Genomic DNA, 18,407 nt, shown 5'->3' with positions numbered 1-18,407 from the left:
AAAGTATTTTAAATCAGGCAGCCTTTACTACTCTCAGTGCTTTGTGGCCTTTTTGTATCTCTTTAAGGTGAAACATCAGTTCACAATACAATGTCACTGGAAAAAAGATGGGCTTATTTATTAATTAATTGAAACAAATCTTAAAAAGAATCATCCTTGGATCATAATGGCCCAAATCATCATTCCCAAAATACAAAAACATTAAAAATGATGTTTGATATAAAATTACAATAAACTTGTTTTTCTTTCTGGCCTGTGGGAGAAAAACATTGCTTTTGGCAGATTTGGTCCAATCAAAATCTCCCTCTGATGTTTACAGCTGTTCTGGCTGTCAAAGGCGGCAGTTTCCTAAGCAGCCAGGTGGGGGCGGTAGATAGTAGTTGACTGGATTCCACAGCCAAGAAGAGTACGTGAGAGTTTGTTACAGTTACCCAGCAGGGAAGCAGGTCTCATAACCCCAGGCACTTACCATACACCGGAGGAGGAAAAAACAATGTACTCATGATTGTTGCTGGTTTACCTGAGAGCTGTAAACATGAGTTCAAAGTCATTCTTGTGATTCCTGCAATTATGATGCAGAGTTTTGGATTTGAGATGGAGAATTCTGCTTTGATTTCATTTGCAGTGTAGAGTGGGAACCCCAAAGTCAGATTAACTCAAGGCCCCCCCTTAAAAATATACATATATCTCTGAGACAGGATAGGATAGGCACACCAAGTCCCCCGTCTCCTCTTAGGTGGAATTATGATTCACAATCACTCGGACTAGATTTATAGTGGGATTCTATTTGGTACATATGATGAAGCTTAATGTATACTCCTAGCTGTTAATGTGTTTTATGTCGATTCATTCTGTATGAAGATGTTGATCAATTGAGTTCATAAATCACTTAAATATTTTTGTGCCAGCATGTTCGACCCCAAAGATCAACCGGAGTGGTATTGCCCCCTAGTGTTAACTGGCCATATTAGGAACCAACCTGTCCACTACAGAGGTTTAAAATCTGATCTTAGAACAGCTCCATGTCCTCCTCCTCAACGTCCTCGATGACGTGGGGCTCTAAAGGCGGGGTGAAGGCAGCAGGGGTGGGAGGATAGGGAGGGTAGAAAGGAGCGGGATAGGGTGGGGGCAGCCAGGGGGCGGAGCTGTCCGGACGGGGCATGGTGGTGGGGGTGGTTGGTGTGTGGAGGGGGCTAGGTGTAGGCGGAGCCCTGACGGAGCTGTCCATCTCGTCTTCGCTGAGGTCCTCGTCAGCGCCCAACCCCAGCACCCTGTGCTGGGCAGAGGTGAAGAGCATGTCCTCGTTGTTGGCTGCTCCCGGGCCGTACTGCTGTCCGTGATTCTGCTGCTCCCCCGGGGTCACGTGGCCGCCGCCCGTCAGGAAGGCTGCAAACCTAGAAATGTAATTTAGCAGAGAGTTGAGTCATTCACCGGCACTCCGTTCAGTCAAGCTCTCATCAGCTGGGTGGTTTTAGAGCAGAAAGTTCAGAATATTTGTGTGTCAGTCTCATACTGTTGTGATGTTTTAAATGCAGGGAGCTATTCTTATCCGTATTTTTTGAAACTGCACTGTCGGTTAGGGGCTCGTAAGTAAGCATTTCACTGTAAGGTATACACCTGTTGTATTCGGCGCAGGTGACTATTACAATATGATTTCATTTGGATCCTGAGGACAAGATGTGTCCTACTTTCGTTAGGATGTGAGTGGTGTAGTTTGCGTGTTTGTTCCGTACCGTTGTGGAGAGCGTAGTCGGAGGACCATTTCCCAGGCTGGGAAGCCAGGCGTAGTGCAGAGCCTCCTGAGCTCCTCAAGGGAGGCTGTGGTGTGCACCTCCCCCTGCTCTCTGTACTCCTCATCTGTGAGGAGGCGTACCTGGGGCTTCCTGCTACGCCCAAACACACGCAGGAGAGAGGAAAGTAGACGCCCTGTTAGTCTGGGGGAGAGAAGGAGGGACAGCCATCAATCAAACACACAACTTTGGATCGAAAGCATCTGTTAAAAAGCCTCTACTATTAATCTCCATTACCCAAATCCACCTTAGTAGTATATCTAATGTCAAACCACAAATTGACTGTGTACCTGCATGTCCCCAGCAGCAGTCTGTAGGCATAGGGCAGAGCCTTGAGCGCCAGCAGGATGCCCAGGAGTAGGTAGGAAGCCTGGGGGTAGGTCACTCCGTAGTACATGAGGCCCATGGCCAGGCACTGGAGCCCCCAGGTCAGTAGGGACAGGGTGCGCTCGCTGCTGATGGGCCCGTGCTTGTAGCAAACCGCCCAGCTGATCAGGCCCGTTACTACCAGGTAGCCTGGAAATAGAGAAAATGATGAAGTGAGGGAGAGAGAAATTGAGAGATCTGTTGGTTCTATGTGATTATAATATTTTATAGAGAAAGCAACATAAGCAAAGACACAGAAACAAAAACGTAACGGGTTAGATGAAATACTCCAATTGAAAGCCCTGTGTAATTGGAACAGTGAAACAGTGGAACCCAGTGGATTTGAGGCATGCCAGTAAGGGTGAAAAGAACACATTTGAACGCTAATCCACCCAAAGCCTTTTTGTTTCCAAGCACAGAAATCAATGTTCCAGCAGCATTGCCGCACGCTCTTAATCCTAACGTGCCTGCGGATTCAACCATTTTCAACTCAGTGTGTGCATAGAGAGAGGGCAAATTGATTTGGCAGCAAATCCACTCCATTGAGGAGTGTGGAGAGGCAGTCAGTAACTGTAGGCTACTTCACCACTCCACATCCACTTGGCCCTCTTATTATGACAGACTCCTGGGAGTGAATGACTCAGAGTGGACGCTGACCCATCCTCATTAGTCATGAATATATTACGGTATCATGTCTGTAGTGAGAGCATATCATTTATCAGGGGCCTTCATGTAAACAGTGTTCATACTGGGTTCAAATGTGCAAGGCCTCGCAAAGACAGAATTTCAATGTAGGCTAAATGCTTCCTACTGCTAACTGAACAGTTCAAGTCCTAGTTAGTGACCTTATTTTAAGCAACAATCTCTTAACTAAACCAACTCACCCAAGGCATGTTTCCAGTAGAGAGTCGTGATGTCTTCCCAGTGGTTGAACAGCGTCTGGTATCCCAGGTAGGACAGGCCGGAGCCAGCACCAAACAGCGTGATGAACATGGCCCTCTGGAGGTGACACAGGCAGGTAATATAACAAGGTACGCCTAATTCATCTGAGCCACCCAGAGGACTCTTGCTCTATTGAATAACTCTCTCCAAATGTTGGATTCTACAGTTAGAAGACATCTCTCTTTAGGATAAGCCAGGCCAGAGTGACACGTTTGGGGTCTGGCCATCTGATCCAAGTTCTGAGGGGGCTGGGGTGGTAGGCTAACCATCGGTTACGGAGGGCAAATCTCCTGGCTAAGAATATGTATATGTTTGGTCCCATCACTTTAAACTAAAACTAATTTCGATCAATCACCCTGATTAATCATTTGGATCAAGTCTTTAGGCAGTGCGATGGCCTTTTATATACAGTGAGCTCCAAAAGTATTGGGACAGTGTCAAATGTTTTGTATCTGTACTCTGGACTTGAAATTATACAATGACTATGAGGTAGAAGTGCAGAGTGTCATTAATCTAGATATATTTAGAAACATATTATATTCTTATTTACAATAAAAGTACATCCAAAATGACAATACATTATTTACTATTAATTTACAGTGAGGGAAAAAGTATTTGATCCTCGTTTGCCCACTAACAAATAAATTATCAGTCTATAATTTTAATGGTAGGTTTATTTGAACTGTGAGAGACAGAATAACAACAAAAAATCCAGAAAAACGCATGTCAAAAATGTTATAAAGTGATTTGCATTTTAATGAGGGAAATAAGTATTCGACCCCCTCTCAATCAGAAAGATTTCTGGCTCCCAGGTGTCTTTTATACAGGTAACGACCTGAGATTAGGAGCACACTCTTAAAGGGAGTTCTCCTAATCTAAGCTTGTTACCTGTATAAAAGACACCTGTCCACAGAAGCAATCAATAAATCAGATTCCAAACTCTGCACCATGGCCAAGACCAAAGAGCTCTCCAAGGATGTCAGGGACAAGATTGTAGACTTACAAGGCTGGAATGGGCTACAAGACCATCGCCAAGCAGCTTGGTGAGAAGGTGACAACAGTTGGTGCGATTATTCGCAAATGGATGAAACACAAAATAACTGTCAATCTCCCTCAGCCTGGGGCTCCATGCAAGATCTCACCTCGTGGAGTTGCAATGATCATGAGAACGGTGAGGAATCATCCCAGAACTACACGGGAGGATATTGTTAATGATCTCAAGGCAGCTGGGACCATAGTCACCAAGAAAACAATTGGTAACACACTACGCCGTGAAGGACTGAAATCCTGCAGCGCCCGCAAGGTCCCCCTGCTCAAGAAAGCACATATACATGCCCTTCTGAAGTTTGCCAATGAACATCTGAATGATTCAGAGGACAACTGGGTGAAAGTGTTGTGGTCAGATGAGACCAAAATGGAGCTCTTTGGCATCAACTCAACTCGCCGTGTTTGGAGGAGGAGGAATGCTGCCTATGACCCCAAGAACACCATCCCCACCGTCAAACATGAAGGTGGAAGAATTATGCTTTGGGGGTGTTTTTCTACTAAGGGGACAGGACAACTTCACCGCATGAAAGGGACGATGGATGGGGCCATGCACCGTCAAATCTTGGGTGAGAACCTCCTTCCCTCAGCCAGGGCATTGAAAATGGGACGTGGATAGGTATTCCAGCATGACAATGACCCAAAACACACGGTCAAGGCAACAAAGGCAACAGTGGCTCAAGAAGAAGCACATTAAGGTCCTGGAGTGGCCTAGGCAGTCTCCAGACCTTAATCCCATAGAAAATCTGTAGAGGGAGCTGAAGGTTCGAGTTGCCAAACGTCAGCCTCAAAACCTTAATGACTTGGAGAAGATCTGCAAAGAGGAGTGGGACAGATTCCCTCTTGAGATGTGTGCAAACCCGGTGGCCAACTACAAGAAACGTCTGACCTCTGATTGCCAACAAGGGTTTTGCAGAGGAGTCAAATACTTATTTCCCTCATTAAAATGCAAATCACTTTATAACATTTTTGACAAGCATTTTCTGGATTTTTTTGTTGTTATTCTGTCTCTCACTGTTCAAATAAACCCACCATTAAAATTATAGACTGATCATTTCTTTGTCTGTGGGCAAACGTACAAAATCAGCAGGGGATCAAATCATTTTTTCCCATCACTGTATATTGGGCACAAAATAATCTGAAACACAACCAAAACAAACAGCAAATGCATCCAAGTTTGTAGAGTCACAAGCTTGATGTAATCATTACGTGCTATGAATATGGCACCAAATATGGAAAAAAAAGTACTACTTTAATACACATAAGTGGATTTGGCTCACAAAGTGAAAAATCTGCCGACATGTCCTTGAGCAGGACTAGCTCAATTATAAGGCAATTCAGAGAAGCACTCATGACTCCATTCTAAGCACACCAAAATTACGATCTGCTTCTATGAATTGCCTTGTGAAAACCTTTACATTTATTTATCCGTTATTTTACCAGGTAAGTTGACTGAGAACACGTTCTCAATTACAGCAACGACCTGGGGAATAGTTACAGGGGAGAGGAGGGGGATGAATGAGCCAATTGTAAACTGGGGATTATTAGGTGACTGTGATGGTTTGAGGGCCAAATTGGGAATTTAGCCAGGACACCGGGGTTAACACCCCTACTCTTACGATAACTGCCATGGGATCTTTAATGACCTCAGAGAGTCAGGACACCCATTTAACATCCCATCCGAAAGATGGCACCCTACACAGGGCAGTGTCCCCAATCACTGACCTGGGGCATTGGGATATTTTTTAGACAGAGGAAAGAGTGCCTCCTACTGGCCCTCCACACCAATTCCAGCAGCACCTGGTCTCCCATCCAGGGACTGACCAGGACCAACTTCAGAAGCAAGCCACAAGCATAACCTAACACTGTAAGGTCATATTTGATTATTTAGCTAATCATGTTGGCAATATAAAAAAAACTTTCAAATTATGCCCACTTGACCCAGATGCGTGGTCCACGGCAAGTTCTCACAATACAAGACACATGGGCTCATTCTGTTCAGGACAACCCAGGGTATAACACCATGCTAACTTGTAACTGTACATCAAACATAGTGATCATAAACGTTTATATAGTATGTTACATGAGTGTTATTATATGGAAAAGTGAAGTGCACATTTGGACTCACTGTTGTTTTGCTTGCTTGAATAATAAAAAGCATGAGCTGGTGCTCACCCAAAGAAAGTTGGTAGAGGTGCTGACTAACAGCAAGCAAACTATAGGCTGTAAAAAATTATGGAGAGTTGCAGGTGCTATATACAAGCTCACAGTAATTTATTAGTTTAAAATGTTTCAGCATCACTGTGCCTTCTTCAGGTTGTATATTACATGAGTTTAATGATATGGAAAAGTGAAGTGCACGAGTGTTTGGCTTGCTTGCATGAGATCAAAGCAGTATTTATTTTAATCCTTAACGTCTTTCAAATTACATTGAGTCCTCGTAATTTACAGCATTTGCTTCACTCGGACAACACATTTTTTTCAAAAGTTGCCAAATTGAAGGAAAAAGGAAACCGCACACTGCTCTTGGTAGTATCACTGATATTTAATAAGCTTACGTATTGGCCTCACGGCCTTCGTCAGATCTTTAGTAATTTTTTAAAAATTAGCTCCCTTATGTAGACCTAGTCCCACCCACAAAAGTTGCCAAATTAGCAGGAGGGATGGAGCAACTTCTGTCAAAACCCATACAGAGCTGTTAACATGATACATTATTCATCTCATATGCATACGTATATACTGTACTCTATATCATCGACTGCATCCTTATGTAATACATGTATCACTAGCCACTTTAACTATGCCACTTTGTTTACATACTCATCTCATATGTATATACTGTACTCGATACCATCTACTGTATCTTGCCTATGCTGCTCTGTACCATCACTCATTCATATATCCTTATGTACATATTCTTTATCCCCTTACACTGTGTATAAGACAGTAGTTTTGGAATTGTTAGTTAGATTACTTGTTGGTTATTACTGCATTGTCAGAACTAGAAGCACAAGCATTTCGCTACACTCGCATTAACATCTGCTAACCATGTGTATGTGACAAATAAAATTTGATTTGATTTTAAGTGGAGACCCTGAGCTCTGATGTCATGTATAGAATGTTACTATACAGCCACTGCATGCACGTGTAAAGGGCTATGGTAAAACAAAGCAAGAAAATTAAGTAGAGTGCATTGACCGTACTGATTAGCAAAGCTTGTCAAATTGAAATGTGGGGCTCCTTTTATAATTAGCCTAAAGCAATAACAGCTTGAGCCTAAAGGTGATTCTTACCGGTATCGCGTTTTTCAGGATCAACAACAGAAAGACAACAATGGAGAGAACTCCCACTGAGATTCCTGAGGAATAAAAAAACAAAGAACTCCTGCCAAAAAAGAAAAAGATACATTATTGTTTTCTGTAGTACCACTATTCAACCTAGAATAGCTCAATCACAGGGTCACTTCAGTTGTAGCACTACAGTGCCTTCGGAAAGTATTCAGATCCCTGAACTTTTTCCACATTTTGTTACGTTACAGCCTTATTCTAAAATGTATAAAACAAAAAATAAATCCTCATCAATCTACACACCATACTGCATAATGACAGAGCAAAAACAGATTTTTAGAAAACATAAATATCACATTTACATAAGTATTCTGACCCTTTGCTCAGTACTTTGTTGAAGCACCTTTGGCAGCGATTACAGCATTGAGTCTTCTTGGGTATGACGCTACAAGCTTGGCACACCTGTATTTGGGGAGTTTCTCCCATTCTTCTTGCAGATCCTCTCAAGCTCTGTCAGGTTGGATGGGGTGCGTTGCTGCACAGCTATTTTCAGGTCTCCAGAAATGTTTGATCGGGTTCAAGTCTGGGCTCTGGCTGGGCCACTCAAGGACATTCAGAGACTAGTCCCGAAGACGCTCTTGCGTTGTCTTGGCTGTGTGCTTTGAGTCGTCGTCCTGTTAGAAGGTGAACCTTCACCCCCAGTCTGAGGTTCTGAGTGCTCTGGAGCAGGTTTTCATCAAGGATCTCTCTGTACTTTGCTCCGTTAATCTTTGCCTCGATCCTGACTCGTCTCCCAATCCCTGCCGCTGAAAAACATCCCCACAGCATGATGCTGCCACCAACATGCTTCACCGTAGAGATGGTGCCGGGTTTCCTCCAGACGTGACGCTTGGCATTTAGACCAAAGAGTTCAATCTTGGTTTCATCAAACCAGAGAATCTTGTTTCTCATTGTCGGAGAGTTTTTAAGTGCCTTTTGACAGACTACAAGCAGGCTGTCATGTGCCTTTTAGTGAGGAGTGGCTTCCGTCTGGCCACTCTACCATAAAAGCCTGATTGGGGGAGTGCTGCAGATATGGGAGAATCTTCCAGAAGGACAACCATCTCCACAGAGCAACTCTGGATCTCTGTCAGAGTGACCATCGGGTTCTTGGTCACCACCCTGACCAAGGCCTTTCTCCCCCGATTGCTCAGTTTGGCCGGACGGACAGCTCTAGGAAGAGTCTTGGTGGTTCCAAACTTCTTCCATTTAAGAATGATGGGGGCCACTGTGTTCTTGGGGCCCTTCAATGCTGCAAACTATTTTTGGTACCCTTCCCCAGCACAATTTTTGGTACTCTTTGCCTCAACACAATCCTGTCTCTGAGCTCTACAGACAATTTATTCGACCTCATCAATCAATGAAATTCATTTATAAAGCCCTTCTACATCAGCCAATGTCATAAAGTTCTACACAGAAACCCAGCCTAAAACCCCAAACAGCAAGCAATGCAGATGTAGAAGGACGGTCAAGGGGTCTGAATACTTTCCGAAGGCCCTGTATATGTGGCCTACTGGATGGTTCTTCTGCTACTGAAATATTCCAATTTTAAAAGGAGCAGTGCATTCAAAAACTCAATTTTTCCTGTGTTTTATATATATTTACACACTATGAGGTTGGAATAATACTGAAATTGTGAAAATTATTATAACGCACTTTTAATGAAAGAGCTGTTTGAAAATACCACCTGAAATTTCAGCTTGTTTGGCTGGGTGGGGTTTTTGTTATAATTTAATAGACCAACAACTAAGAGAGCTTGCCCTCCTCTCTGCTAATAACAGAACATTTTCAGGTTGCACATCCCTCCCATAAAGCTCCTCCAATTAGGCCCATCTCTCAAACCACTTCCAGACAGTCCTAGCAAAATTATTGCTTCAGAAATTGCATTTAGCTGAGAAGCTATTTTTGTTTCTTTTTGACCATTTTAATTTAAAACAATCACAGTAAGGTACTAAATTGTTACCCAGAAATGTTTTGATGTTGAGATAAAAATGTCTGCATTGGATCTTTAAAGTCTCACACTGGATGCTTACCAGGACAATAGGATTGAGAGCTACTAAATATAACTAACACACGCACAGCGTAAGAATGGTAAAACCTTACCTACACAAAGCCCCAGCAAAGTAGAAGAGGGTGAGGCCACATGCAAAGAGTCCAAATCGTATTTTATTTAACCCTGTAAGTAAAGAGTATGGCTGTTAATACTCATTCTGAAATTAAGACCAAACCGGTAGGTTAACTGCAATTACCAACAACAACAATAAAATAATCTCACGTTTGCCCCTGACATGAAGAGAGTGCTCAGAATTGGCCCTCGGGGTTTTCACCATGAAGCACACATCCTCCTGTTCCAGTGGGATGTCCAGGCTCTTCTCCCTGGCCACACTGGGGCTGGGAGGCCAATAGTGGTTGACCAGGCACCAGGACAACGTGAGGAAGTGGCCTGGCTCGTAGCAGTTCCTGGTCCCCTCCATGGGGTACACAATGTAGACCCCTTCTTCACCTGTCACTCGCACCTTGAAGAAGAGTCAGATAGATGCTTTATATGAGCAATGTTTGGTTTGTTGCTATTACAACATAGTAACGACAACTATCATGACATTGCAGTAACTTGCCTAATTTATTGTATGGGAGCATATAGACACACACAAAACGTGTCTCGTGTTTGGTGTACACATGAGTATCAACAGTTAATCGTGAGCTGTTGTGAAGCAAGCACCCATGGTATACCTACAGGACATGTGTAGCTTTCTTACCTGAAAGGTGGACCAGATGTCTTTCCATTTGATCACTGTGCCAGAATTGTAACAGAAACATCTTGTTCCAAAATGAGTGGTGTTTTGATTTTCTTTAAGATATGTGCAGTCTGGAAGAATACAACAATAACTTGTTAATCAGACATAGTAGCTATATTTAATGTGGAATTAGTAAGCTAGTTACTTTACTAATGGCTAGTACATTAACTAGCTAAAATGGCTAGTAGCTAGCTAAGTAAATTCCCAAGATTATTGTTCTTCGTGGACTAGCTAATGTTAATGGATAATTTAGCTAACTTATGTAGTTAGCTAACGTTACTACTAGCAGACGTTGCTCTGAATTAATTGACAGACCAATCATACAGTAATATGGATGTTACACAAAATAAACCGACTAGTTAGCTAAATAGCCGACTAGTTCGCTAAATAGCCAACTAGCTAGCTACGTTACCTAACAACAATAGTGGATAGGGGGTAAAATAGGCTAGCTAACGTTACAGTCATTACTTAGCTACAACATTCACCTGCGTCTGAAAAGCTAAGGCTTCCTTCAACTTGTACACATACGACATTTGCCAGTACAGCTAAAATGGATAAAATTGATATATCGGAGCAAGGATTCATAATTCCTAGTTGTTGTTAGCAAGCAAGCTATTGTTGTTCACTGTACTTTCAAATTCGGTGGTTACGAATTAGACCAAAGTAAACGATACTGATAAACATATGACGTTTTTCTCTGGTGAACAAACAATCTACATGTATGTTATTTGAATATATATTTATACGCTTTGATGTTGTTTTACAATAATTTAACAGCTAGAACTTGCATCACGTATTTTCAGTTGTAGTTCACGCAACCGTGATTGATTGCTTTAGCCTTGATCAGCATCTGCATTGAAATTGAAAGCATGACAAGAATGAGCGTGTTTAGGCAATTGATGGCTAAATAATGCGTGTTGCAAGAAATAATCAAGTTATTATTTTATCAATAATAACACCATTGCCTGGGATAGTTTGATGATTTCTGACTACCTTTGGGTGCCCCCTGTGGTTCCCCCTCGTGGATCCTTAAGGAAGATGTGAAATACATTATTTTTATTTTTATTTTAGAGGCTAGTTGAGAACAAGTTCTCATTTACAACTGCAACCTGGTCAAGATAAAGCAAAGCAATGCGACACAAACAACACACAGAGTTACACATGGAATAAACAAACATGCAGTCAATAATACAATAGAAAAAAGTATATATATACAGTGTGTGGAAATGAGGTAGGATAAGGGAGGTGAGGCAATAAATAGGCCATATTGGCGAAATAATTACAATATAGCAATTAAACACTGGAGTGATAGATGTGCAGAAAATGAGTGTGCAGGTAGAGATACTGGTGTGCAAAAGAGCAAAATAAATAACAGTATGGGGGATGAGGTAGTTGGATGGGCTATTTACAGATGGGCTATGTACAGGTGCAGGGATCTGTGAGCTGCTCTGACAGCTGGTGCTTAAAGTTATTAAGGGAGATATGAGTCTCCAGCTTCAGTGATTTTTGAAGTTTGTTCCAGTCATTGGCAGCAGAGAACTTGAAGAAAAGGCGGACAAAGGAGGAATTGGCTTTGGGGGTGACCAGTGAGATATACCTGCTGGAGCGCATGCTACGGGTGGGTGCTGCTATGGTGACCAGTGAGCTAGGATAAGGCTGGGCTTTACCTAGCAAAGACTTATAGATGACCTGGAGCCAGTGGGTTTGGTGACGAGTATGAAGCGTGGGCCAGACAACAAGAGCATACAGGTCGCAGGGGTGGATAGTATATGGGGCTTTGGTGACAAAACAGATGGCACTGTGATAGACTGCATCCAATTTACCGAGTAGAGTGTTGGAGGCTATTTTGTAAATTACATCACCGAAGTTAAGGAACGGTAGGAACTATCCTACCGTTCCTTCCTCAGTTTTACGAGGGTATGTATGGCAGCATGAGTGAAGGATGCTTTGTTGTGAAATAGGAAGTCAATTCTAGATTTAATTTTGGATTGGAGATGCTTAATGTGAGTCTGGAAGGAGAGTTTACAGTCTAACCAGACACCTATGTATATTCTAGGTCAGAACTGTCCAGAGTAGGATTGCTGGACGGGTGGGCAGGTGTGGTCAGCGATCGGTTGAAGAGCATGCATTTAGTTTTACTTGCATTTAAGAGCAGTTGGAGGCCACGGAAGCAGAGTTGTATGGCATTGAAGCTTGTCTGGAGGTTAGTTAACACAGTGTCCAAAGAAGGGCCAGAAGTATACAAAATGGTGTCGTCTGCGTAGAGGTGGATCAGAGACTCACCAGCAGCAAGAGCGCCATCATTGATGTATACAGAGAAAAGAGTCGGTCCGAGAATTGAATCCTGTGGCACCCCCGTAGAGACTGCCAGAGTTCCGGACATCAGGCCCTCCGATTTGACAGACTGAACTCTGTCTGAGAAGTAGTTGGTGAACCATGCGAGGCAGTCATTTGAGAAACCAAGGCTGTTGAGTCTGCCAATAAGAATGTGGTGATTGAGGCCTCCCAGGTGGTTAAGGGCGCTGTACTGCAGCGCCAGCTGTGTCACCAGAGACCCTGGGTTCGCGCCCAGGCTCTGTCGTAACCGGCCGCTACCGGGAAGTCCGTGGGGTGACGCACAATTGGCCTAGCGTCGTCCGGGTTAGGGAGTGCTTGGCCGGTAGGGATATCCTTGTCTCATGGCGCACCAGCGACTCCTGTGGCGAGCCGGGCGCAGTGCGCGCTAAGCAAGGTTGCCAGGTTGCAACGGTGTTTCCTCTGACACATTGGTGCGGCTGGCTTCCGGGTTGGATGCGCGCTGTGTTAAGAAGCAGTGTGGCTTGGTTGTGTTGTGTATCAGAGGACGCATGACTTTCAACCTTCGTCTCTCCCGAGCCCGTACGGGAGTTGTAGTGATGAGACAAGATAGTAGCTACTACAACAATTGGATACCATGAAAAAGGGGTAAAATGAAAATAAATACAAAATAAATAAAATAATGTGGTGATTGACAGCGTCGAAAGCCTTGGCCTGGTCGATGAATACAGCTGCACAGTATTGTCTCTTATTGATGGCGGTTATGATATCGTTTAGGATCTTGAGCGTGGCTGAGGTGCACCCATGACAACCTCGGAAACCAGATTGCATAGCGGAGAAGGTACGGTGGGATTCGAAATGGTCGGTGATCTGTTTGTTAACTTGGCTTTTGAAGACTTTAGAAAGGCAATTTCTGCGGATAATTTTAGAAAGAGAGGGCCCAGATTGTCTAGCCCGGCTGATTTGTAGGGGTCCGGCATCCAATCAAGGCTTGGATGCCACGTTCATCAGCGGCTGTGCTGTGGACCTGAATCAACCTCAACCTACAGTAAGTGTTTAATTGTTGCATTAAAACAATACTTCCTATAAATCCTTTGAACCAACAACAAAGGTGTAGAATTCAGTAAAATTGCAATTAATAGGCTTCCGCACTGCACTGACTGCACTGTACCATGTTAGAGTCCCCATTTTTTGTATGAATGACACTCATTGATTATATACATTGTATATGATCACGTGTTTTCCTATGTGTGAGAATACTTGGGAACAAATTTCTTAAATTAAAATCACTTGGAGCTCATATCCTAGTGTTTTTACAGTCTTTTATGTCTAACAATAAAAAATAATAATATTTATTATTATATTTTGGGGACAGAAGGTTGGTCGTTATGATGGGGAATTTGAGACAAAATATCTAAAGGATTGTACTATTAAACAGACTTTCCAAACGTGGGTCTGTTGTAGACAGTAAAGAGGAAGTGGGTCTACAATAGACCCACATTTGGAAAGTCTGTATAATAATATAATCCTTTAGAAATGTCTTCAAATTTCCTCTGTCATGATGACCAACCGTCCGGCTCACCGGCACATTAAATTGAAACGGAATTGTATTTATTGTCTGGCTTCCCACGGGCTGTTTTTGTGCAACCCAATACAATTGAAAGCAACGCTGGTGTATTTAAATACACCCATATTGCTAAAAGCACCTAAGTAGCCTACCATGGTTCACAACACTGAAATATAAGCTGCTGGAGATGGAAAGTATCTCCACCTCCCACCTCCCACATACTCAAGGATGGGCACAGACAGACAAGGAAAGAGGGAAAATGCAACAAAAAAAAGCAAAGAAAAACTTAAAAGCAGGCCAGATGAAAATGTCATTTTTGTTGCTGTTTCTGCGCCCTTTGAAAATGGAAGGGGGATTTTTGTGGTGGGCGGACGCACACAGCAGGCAGCACGTGGCGGCTTTTTCATTTCTCTAGGATGCTGAGGTGATGGCGGCGGCTTTTCCTGACAGGCACGCCCACGCTGGGCTGAGGGCTTACTGTCACATATGCTGCCTGGCTTGCTGCTGCCTGCCTCCCCAAGTTATGCTAATACCACTGTTTGTTTTTCAGACACTCATCCCCCCTTTCTCTTCCTCCTCCTCCTCCTCCCCTCAGTCTCTAAGTAAACATTCTTAGTTACCCACCCCTCTCCACCCCCAAAAGATTATTTCTGAATTCACTATGGTCTCAAAACGGATCAGTTTGCTCTGAGATTGTACTGTACCATTTCTCCCAGTGAAGAAGCAGGCCTATTTGCAGTCTCATTGTGCTGATGTTCCTCTATCTCAAATCAAATAAAAGTTGATTGGACATGTACACATGTTACAGTGAAATGATTGCTTATGTTTTAAATTATTCTTCTGCGGAAAGGTGAATTTGTCTCCCAGTGTCTGTTGGAAAGCAGACTAAAACAGGTTTTCCTCTCTGATTTTGCCTGTGCTTAGCGCTATTCCATTTATTTTTATCTTAAAAAACTCCATAGTCCTTGCTGATGACAAGCATACCCATAACATGATGCAGTCACCACCATGCTTAAAAATATGAAGAGTGGTACTCAGTGATGTTTTGTGTTGGATTTGCCCCAAACATAACGCTTTGCATTCAGAACATTAAGTTAATTTCTTTGCCACATTTCTTGTAGTTTTACTTAGGTGCCTTATTGCAAACAGGATCCATGTTTTGGAATAGTTTTATTCGGTACAGGCTTCCTTATTTTCACGCCGTCATTTAGGTTAGTATTGTGGTGTAACTACAATGTTGTTGATCCATCCTCAGTTTTCTTCTATCACAGCCATTAAACTCTGTAGCTGTTTTAAAGTCACCATTGGCCTCAGGATGAAATCCCTGAATGGTTTCCTCCCTCTCTGGCAACTGAGTTAGGAATGACGCCTGTATCTGTCACGCCCTGACCTTAGAGATCCTTATTTATTCTCTACGTTTGGTTAGGTCAGGGTGTGACTCGGGTGGGAGAATCTATGTTTTCTATTTCTTTGTTGTTTTTGCCTAGTGTGGTTCCCAATCAGAGGCAGCTGTCTATCTTTGTCTCTGATTGGGGATCATATATAAGTTGTGATTTTTCGTTTGGGTTTTGTGGGGAGTTATTTTCTGTTTAGCTGTTTTGCTGCCTGACAACTGTGCGCTTTCGTTTTTTTCTACTTTGTTATTTTGTTGAGGTGTTCAGTTTATTAAAAATCATGAACGCCTACAACGCTGCACCTTGGTCTCCTTCTTCAACCCACGAGAGTTGTTACACTATCTTTGTAGTGACTGGGTGTATTGATACACCATCCAAAGTTGAATAACTTCAAAATGCTCAAAGGGAGATTCAATGTCTGCTTTTTTAAAGTTTTACCCATCTACCAATAGGCATTGAGAGGCATTGGAAAACCTTCCTGGTCTTTGTGGTTGAATCTGTGATTGAAATTCACTGCTCGACTGAGAGACCTTACAGATAATTGTACGTGTGGCGTACAAAGATGAGGTACTGTAGTCATTAATAAATCATGTTCAATACTATTATTGCACACAGAGAGTCCATGCAACTTATTATGTGACTTGTTAAACACATGTTTACTCCTGAACGTATTTAGGCTTGCCATAACAAAAGGGTTGAATACTTATTTACTCAAGACATCTCAGCTTTTAATCTTCAATTCATTTGTAGAATGTCTAAAAACACAATTTCCTTTTGACATTACAAGGTACAGGCCAGTGACACAAAATCTCAATTTAATCTATTTTAAATTCAGGCTATAACACAACAAAATGTGGAAAGAGTCAAGGGGTGTGAATACTTTCTGAAGGCACTGAATATGGTCATTTTTTATATATAGGGTAGAGTTCATAATTTCATAACGAGGAAAGCAATCACTTTTGCAATGCGCACTGCATAGCCGAAGCAAGAGGAGAAGAAAATATGCTATTGGTGTGTCCTTAGACCATGGCCCAACGCTCTAACCATTAGGCTACCTGCTGCCCCATTTATTTTTGAATTATGTCTTTTGAAATGTTTACAAATTAATGTTTACAAATTAATAAAAAAAGAAAATCTGAAATGTCTTCAGTCAATAAGTATTCAACCGCATTGTTATGGCAAGCCTAAATAAGTTCAGGATTTTTTTTGTTGCTTAACAAGTCACATTAGCTGCATAGACTCACACCGTGTGCAATAGCAGTGTTTAACTTGATTTTTGAATGACTACCTCAACTCTGTACCCCACATATACAATTATTTGTAAGGTCCCTCAGACGAGCTGTGAATTTCAAACACAGATTCAATCACAAAGACGAGGGAGGTTTTCCAATACCACACAAAGAAGGGCACCTATTGGTAGATGGGTAAAAATAGAGAGTAATTAGCATCTCTGAACGTAATTTTCAAACCAAGTAAGTTTGCACCAATTTTACATGTAGAATCATGTGAAAAACGACGGCAATCAGAAGTCTACAGCGGGTGGTCCCTAAACCATAGCGTGCTGAACAATCAGCAGACAAACACTAGATCCACATTCGGTGCGATGTGTGCAAGCATTAAGAGGTAGTGTCTGGAGTAGTAGAGGGGTTCTTTAGAAGCAGTGAGAAGCTTAGTGTCCGCTTTGATCAGTAGGCCCCACGCCCACGCCTGCACCAGTTTGGAGGGCGGTGGGGGCCTGGTGGGACAAATCTATCTGTATAGGGTAAAGAGTGAGTGTGTGTGTGTCTTCTTTAGTATGTGGGAGGACTGTTTCCCATTACCCTTCCATTAATGAAGAGGTGGTATTGTCAAACTACATTCCCACTCTGCCCTTAAACTAATACTCAATCGAATCTGCCTATCCCAAGAATAGTTGATTATTTCTTGTCTTAGTTCAAGGAGTCCTGAAAAGGTCTATCAAGTTAATCAAATAGGCTAGACAGCTAAGGGATGCCATAAGCCCAAGCGATAAGCATTTACAGTTCAGCAGGCATCCTCAGAGCCTATGCTTCTTGACTATTTTTCCAACTTTCTACAGTACCAGTCAAAAGTTTGGACACACCTACTCATTCCAGAATTTCTTTATTTTAACTATTTTCTACGTTGTAGAATAATAGTGAAGACATCACAACTATGAAATAACACATATGGAATCATGTAGTAACCAAAAAAGTTAGATTCTCCAAAGTACCCACCATTTGCCTTGATGACAGCTTTGCACACTCTTGGCATTCTCTCAAGCAGCTTCATGAGGTAGTCAACTGGAATGCATTTCAATTAACAGGTGTGCCTTGTTAAGTCCATTTGTGTAAATTCTTTCCTTCTGAATGCATTTGAGCCAATCAGTTGTGTTGTGACAAGGTGGTGTTGGTATACAGAAGATAGCCTTATTTGGTAAAAGACCATTATGGCAAGAACAGCTCAAATAAGCAAAGAGAAACGACAGTCCATCATTACTTCAAGACATGAAGGTCAGTCATTACGAAACATTTCAAGAGCTTTGAAAGTTTCTTCAAGTGCAGTTGCAAAAACAATCAAGCACTATGATGAAACTGGCTCTCATGAGGACCGCCAAAGGAAAGGAAGACCCAGAGTTACCTCTGTTGCAGAGGACAGAATAACTGAACCTCAGATTGCAGCCCAAATAAATGCTTCACAGAGCTCAAGTAACAGACACATCTCAACATCAGCTGTTCAGAGGAGACTGCATGAATCAGGCCTTCATAGTCGAATTACAAAGAAAGCACTACTAAAGGACACCAATAAGAAGAAGAGACTAGCTTGGGACAAGACACCTGAGCAATGGACATTATACCGGTGGAAATCAGCTTTTTCTCCTAATATTTTGC

The 18,407-nt window shown here is 42.5% G+C and overlaps 1 protein-coding gene across 4 annotated transcripts; it reads right to left on the bottom strand.

The window, feature by feature from the left end:
* Positions 1 to 93: 93 nt before the first annotated feature.
* nemp2 (nuclear envelope integral membrane protein 2) lies at positions 94 to 17,797 on the bottom strand. 4 transcript variants are annotated; one of them, XM_031805422.1, is made up of 9 exons: positions 17,754 to 17,797; positions 10,225 to 10,334; positions 9,744 to 9,984; positions 9,572 to 9,644; positions 7,436 to 7,526; positions 3,041 to 3,155; positions 2,081 to 2,306; positions 1,734 to 1,934; positions 94 to 1,394 (listed from the first exon to the last, which is right to left on the bottom strand). In XM_031805422.1, the coding sequence occupies exons 1-9, from the start codon at positions 17,788 to 17,790 to the stop codon at positions 1,010 to 1,012; spliced, it is 1,479 nt and encodes a 492-aa protein (XP_031661282.1). In that variant the 5' UTR covers positions 17,791 to 17,797; the 3' UTR covers positions 94 to 1,009. The 4 variants fall into 4 exon arrangements, with proteins under 4 accessions (XP_031661282.1, XP_020317713.1, XP_020317714.1 ...); XM_020462124.2 differs by lacking the exon at positions 17,754 to 17,797 and adding an exon at positions 10,749 to 11,074; XM_020462125.2 differs by lacking the exon at positions 17,754 to 17,797 and adding an exon at positions 10,749 to 10,928 and having other exon boundaries at positions 1,734 to 1,886.
* Positions 17,798 to 18,407: the final 610 nt, after the last annotated feature.

This window comes from Oncorhynchus kisutch, linkage group LG26 (assembly GCF_002021735.2).
Source record: "Oncorhynchus kisutch isolate 150728-3 linkage group LG26, Okis_V2, whole genome shotgun sequence".
In the NCBI taxonomy this organism is placed as follows: Eukaryota; Metazoa; Chordata; class Actinopteri; order Salmoniformes; family Salmonidae; genus Oncorhynchus; species Oncorhynchus kisutch.
Note: the sequence above shows the minus strand (reverse complement) of the source record. Positions and strands in the feature narration are given on the sequence as shown.

What these genes read in the sequence shown, in the direction of transcription:
- nemp2 (XM_020462124.2), bottom strand. Translation starts at nt 10,848, where the DNA reads ATGAATCCTTGCTCCGATATATCAATTTTATCCATTTTAGCTGTACTG. An exon ending in TCTTCATGTCAGGGGCAAAC is followed by an intron (nt 9,645 to 9,743) that starts GTGAGATTATTT and finishes CTTTACTTACAG; the next exon opens with GGTTAAATAAAATACGATTT. An exon ending in CTGCTGCTGGGGACATGCAG is followed by an intron (nt 1,935 to 2,080) that starts GTACACAGTCAA and finishes TCTCTCCCCCAG; the next exon opens with ACTAACAGGGCGTCTACTTT.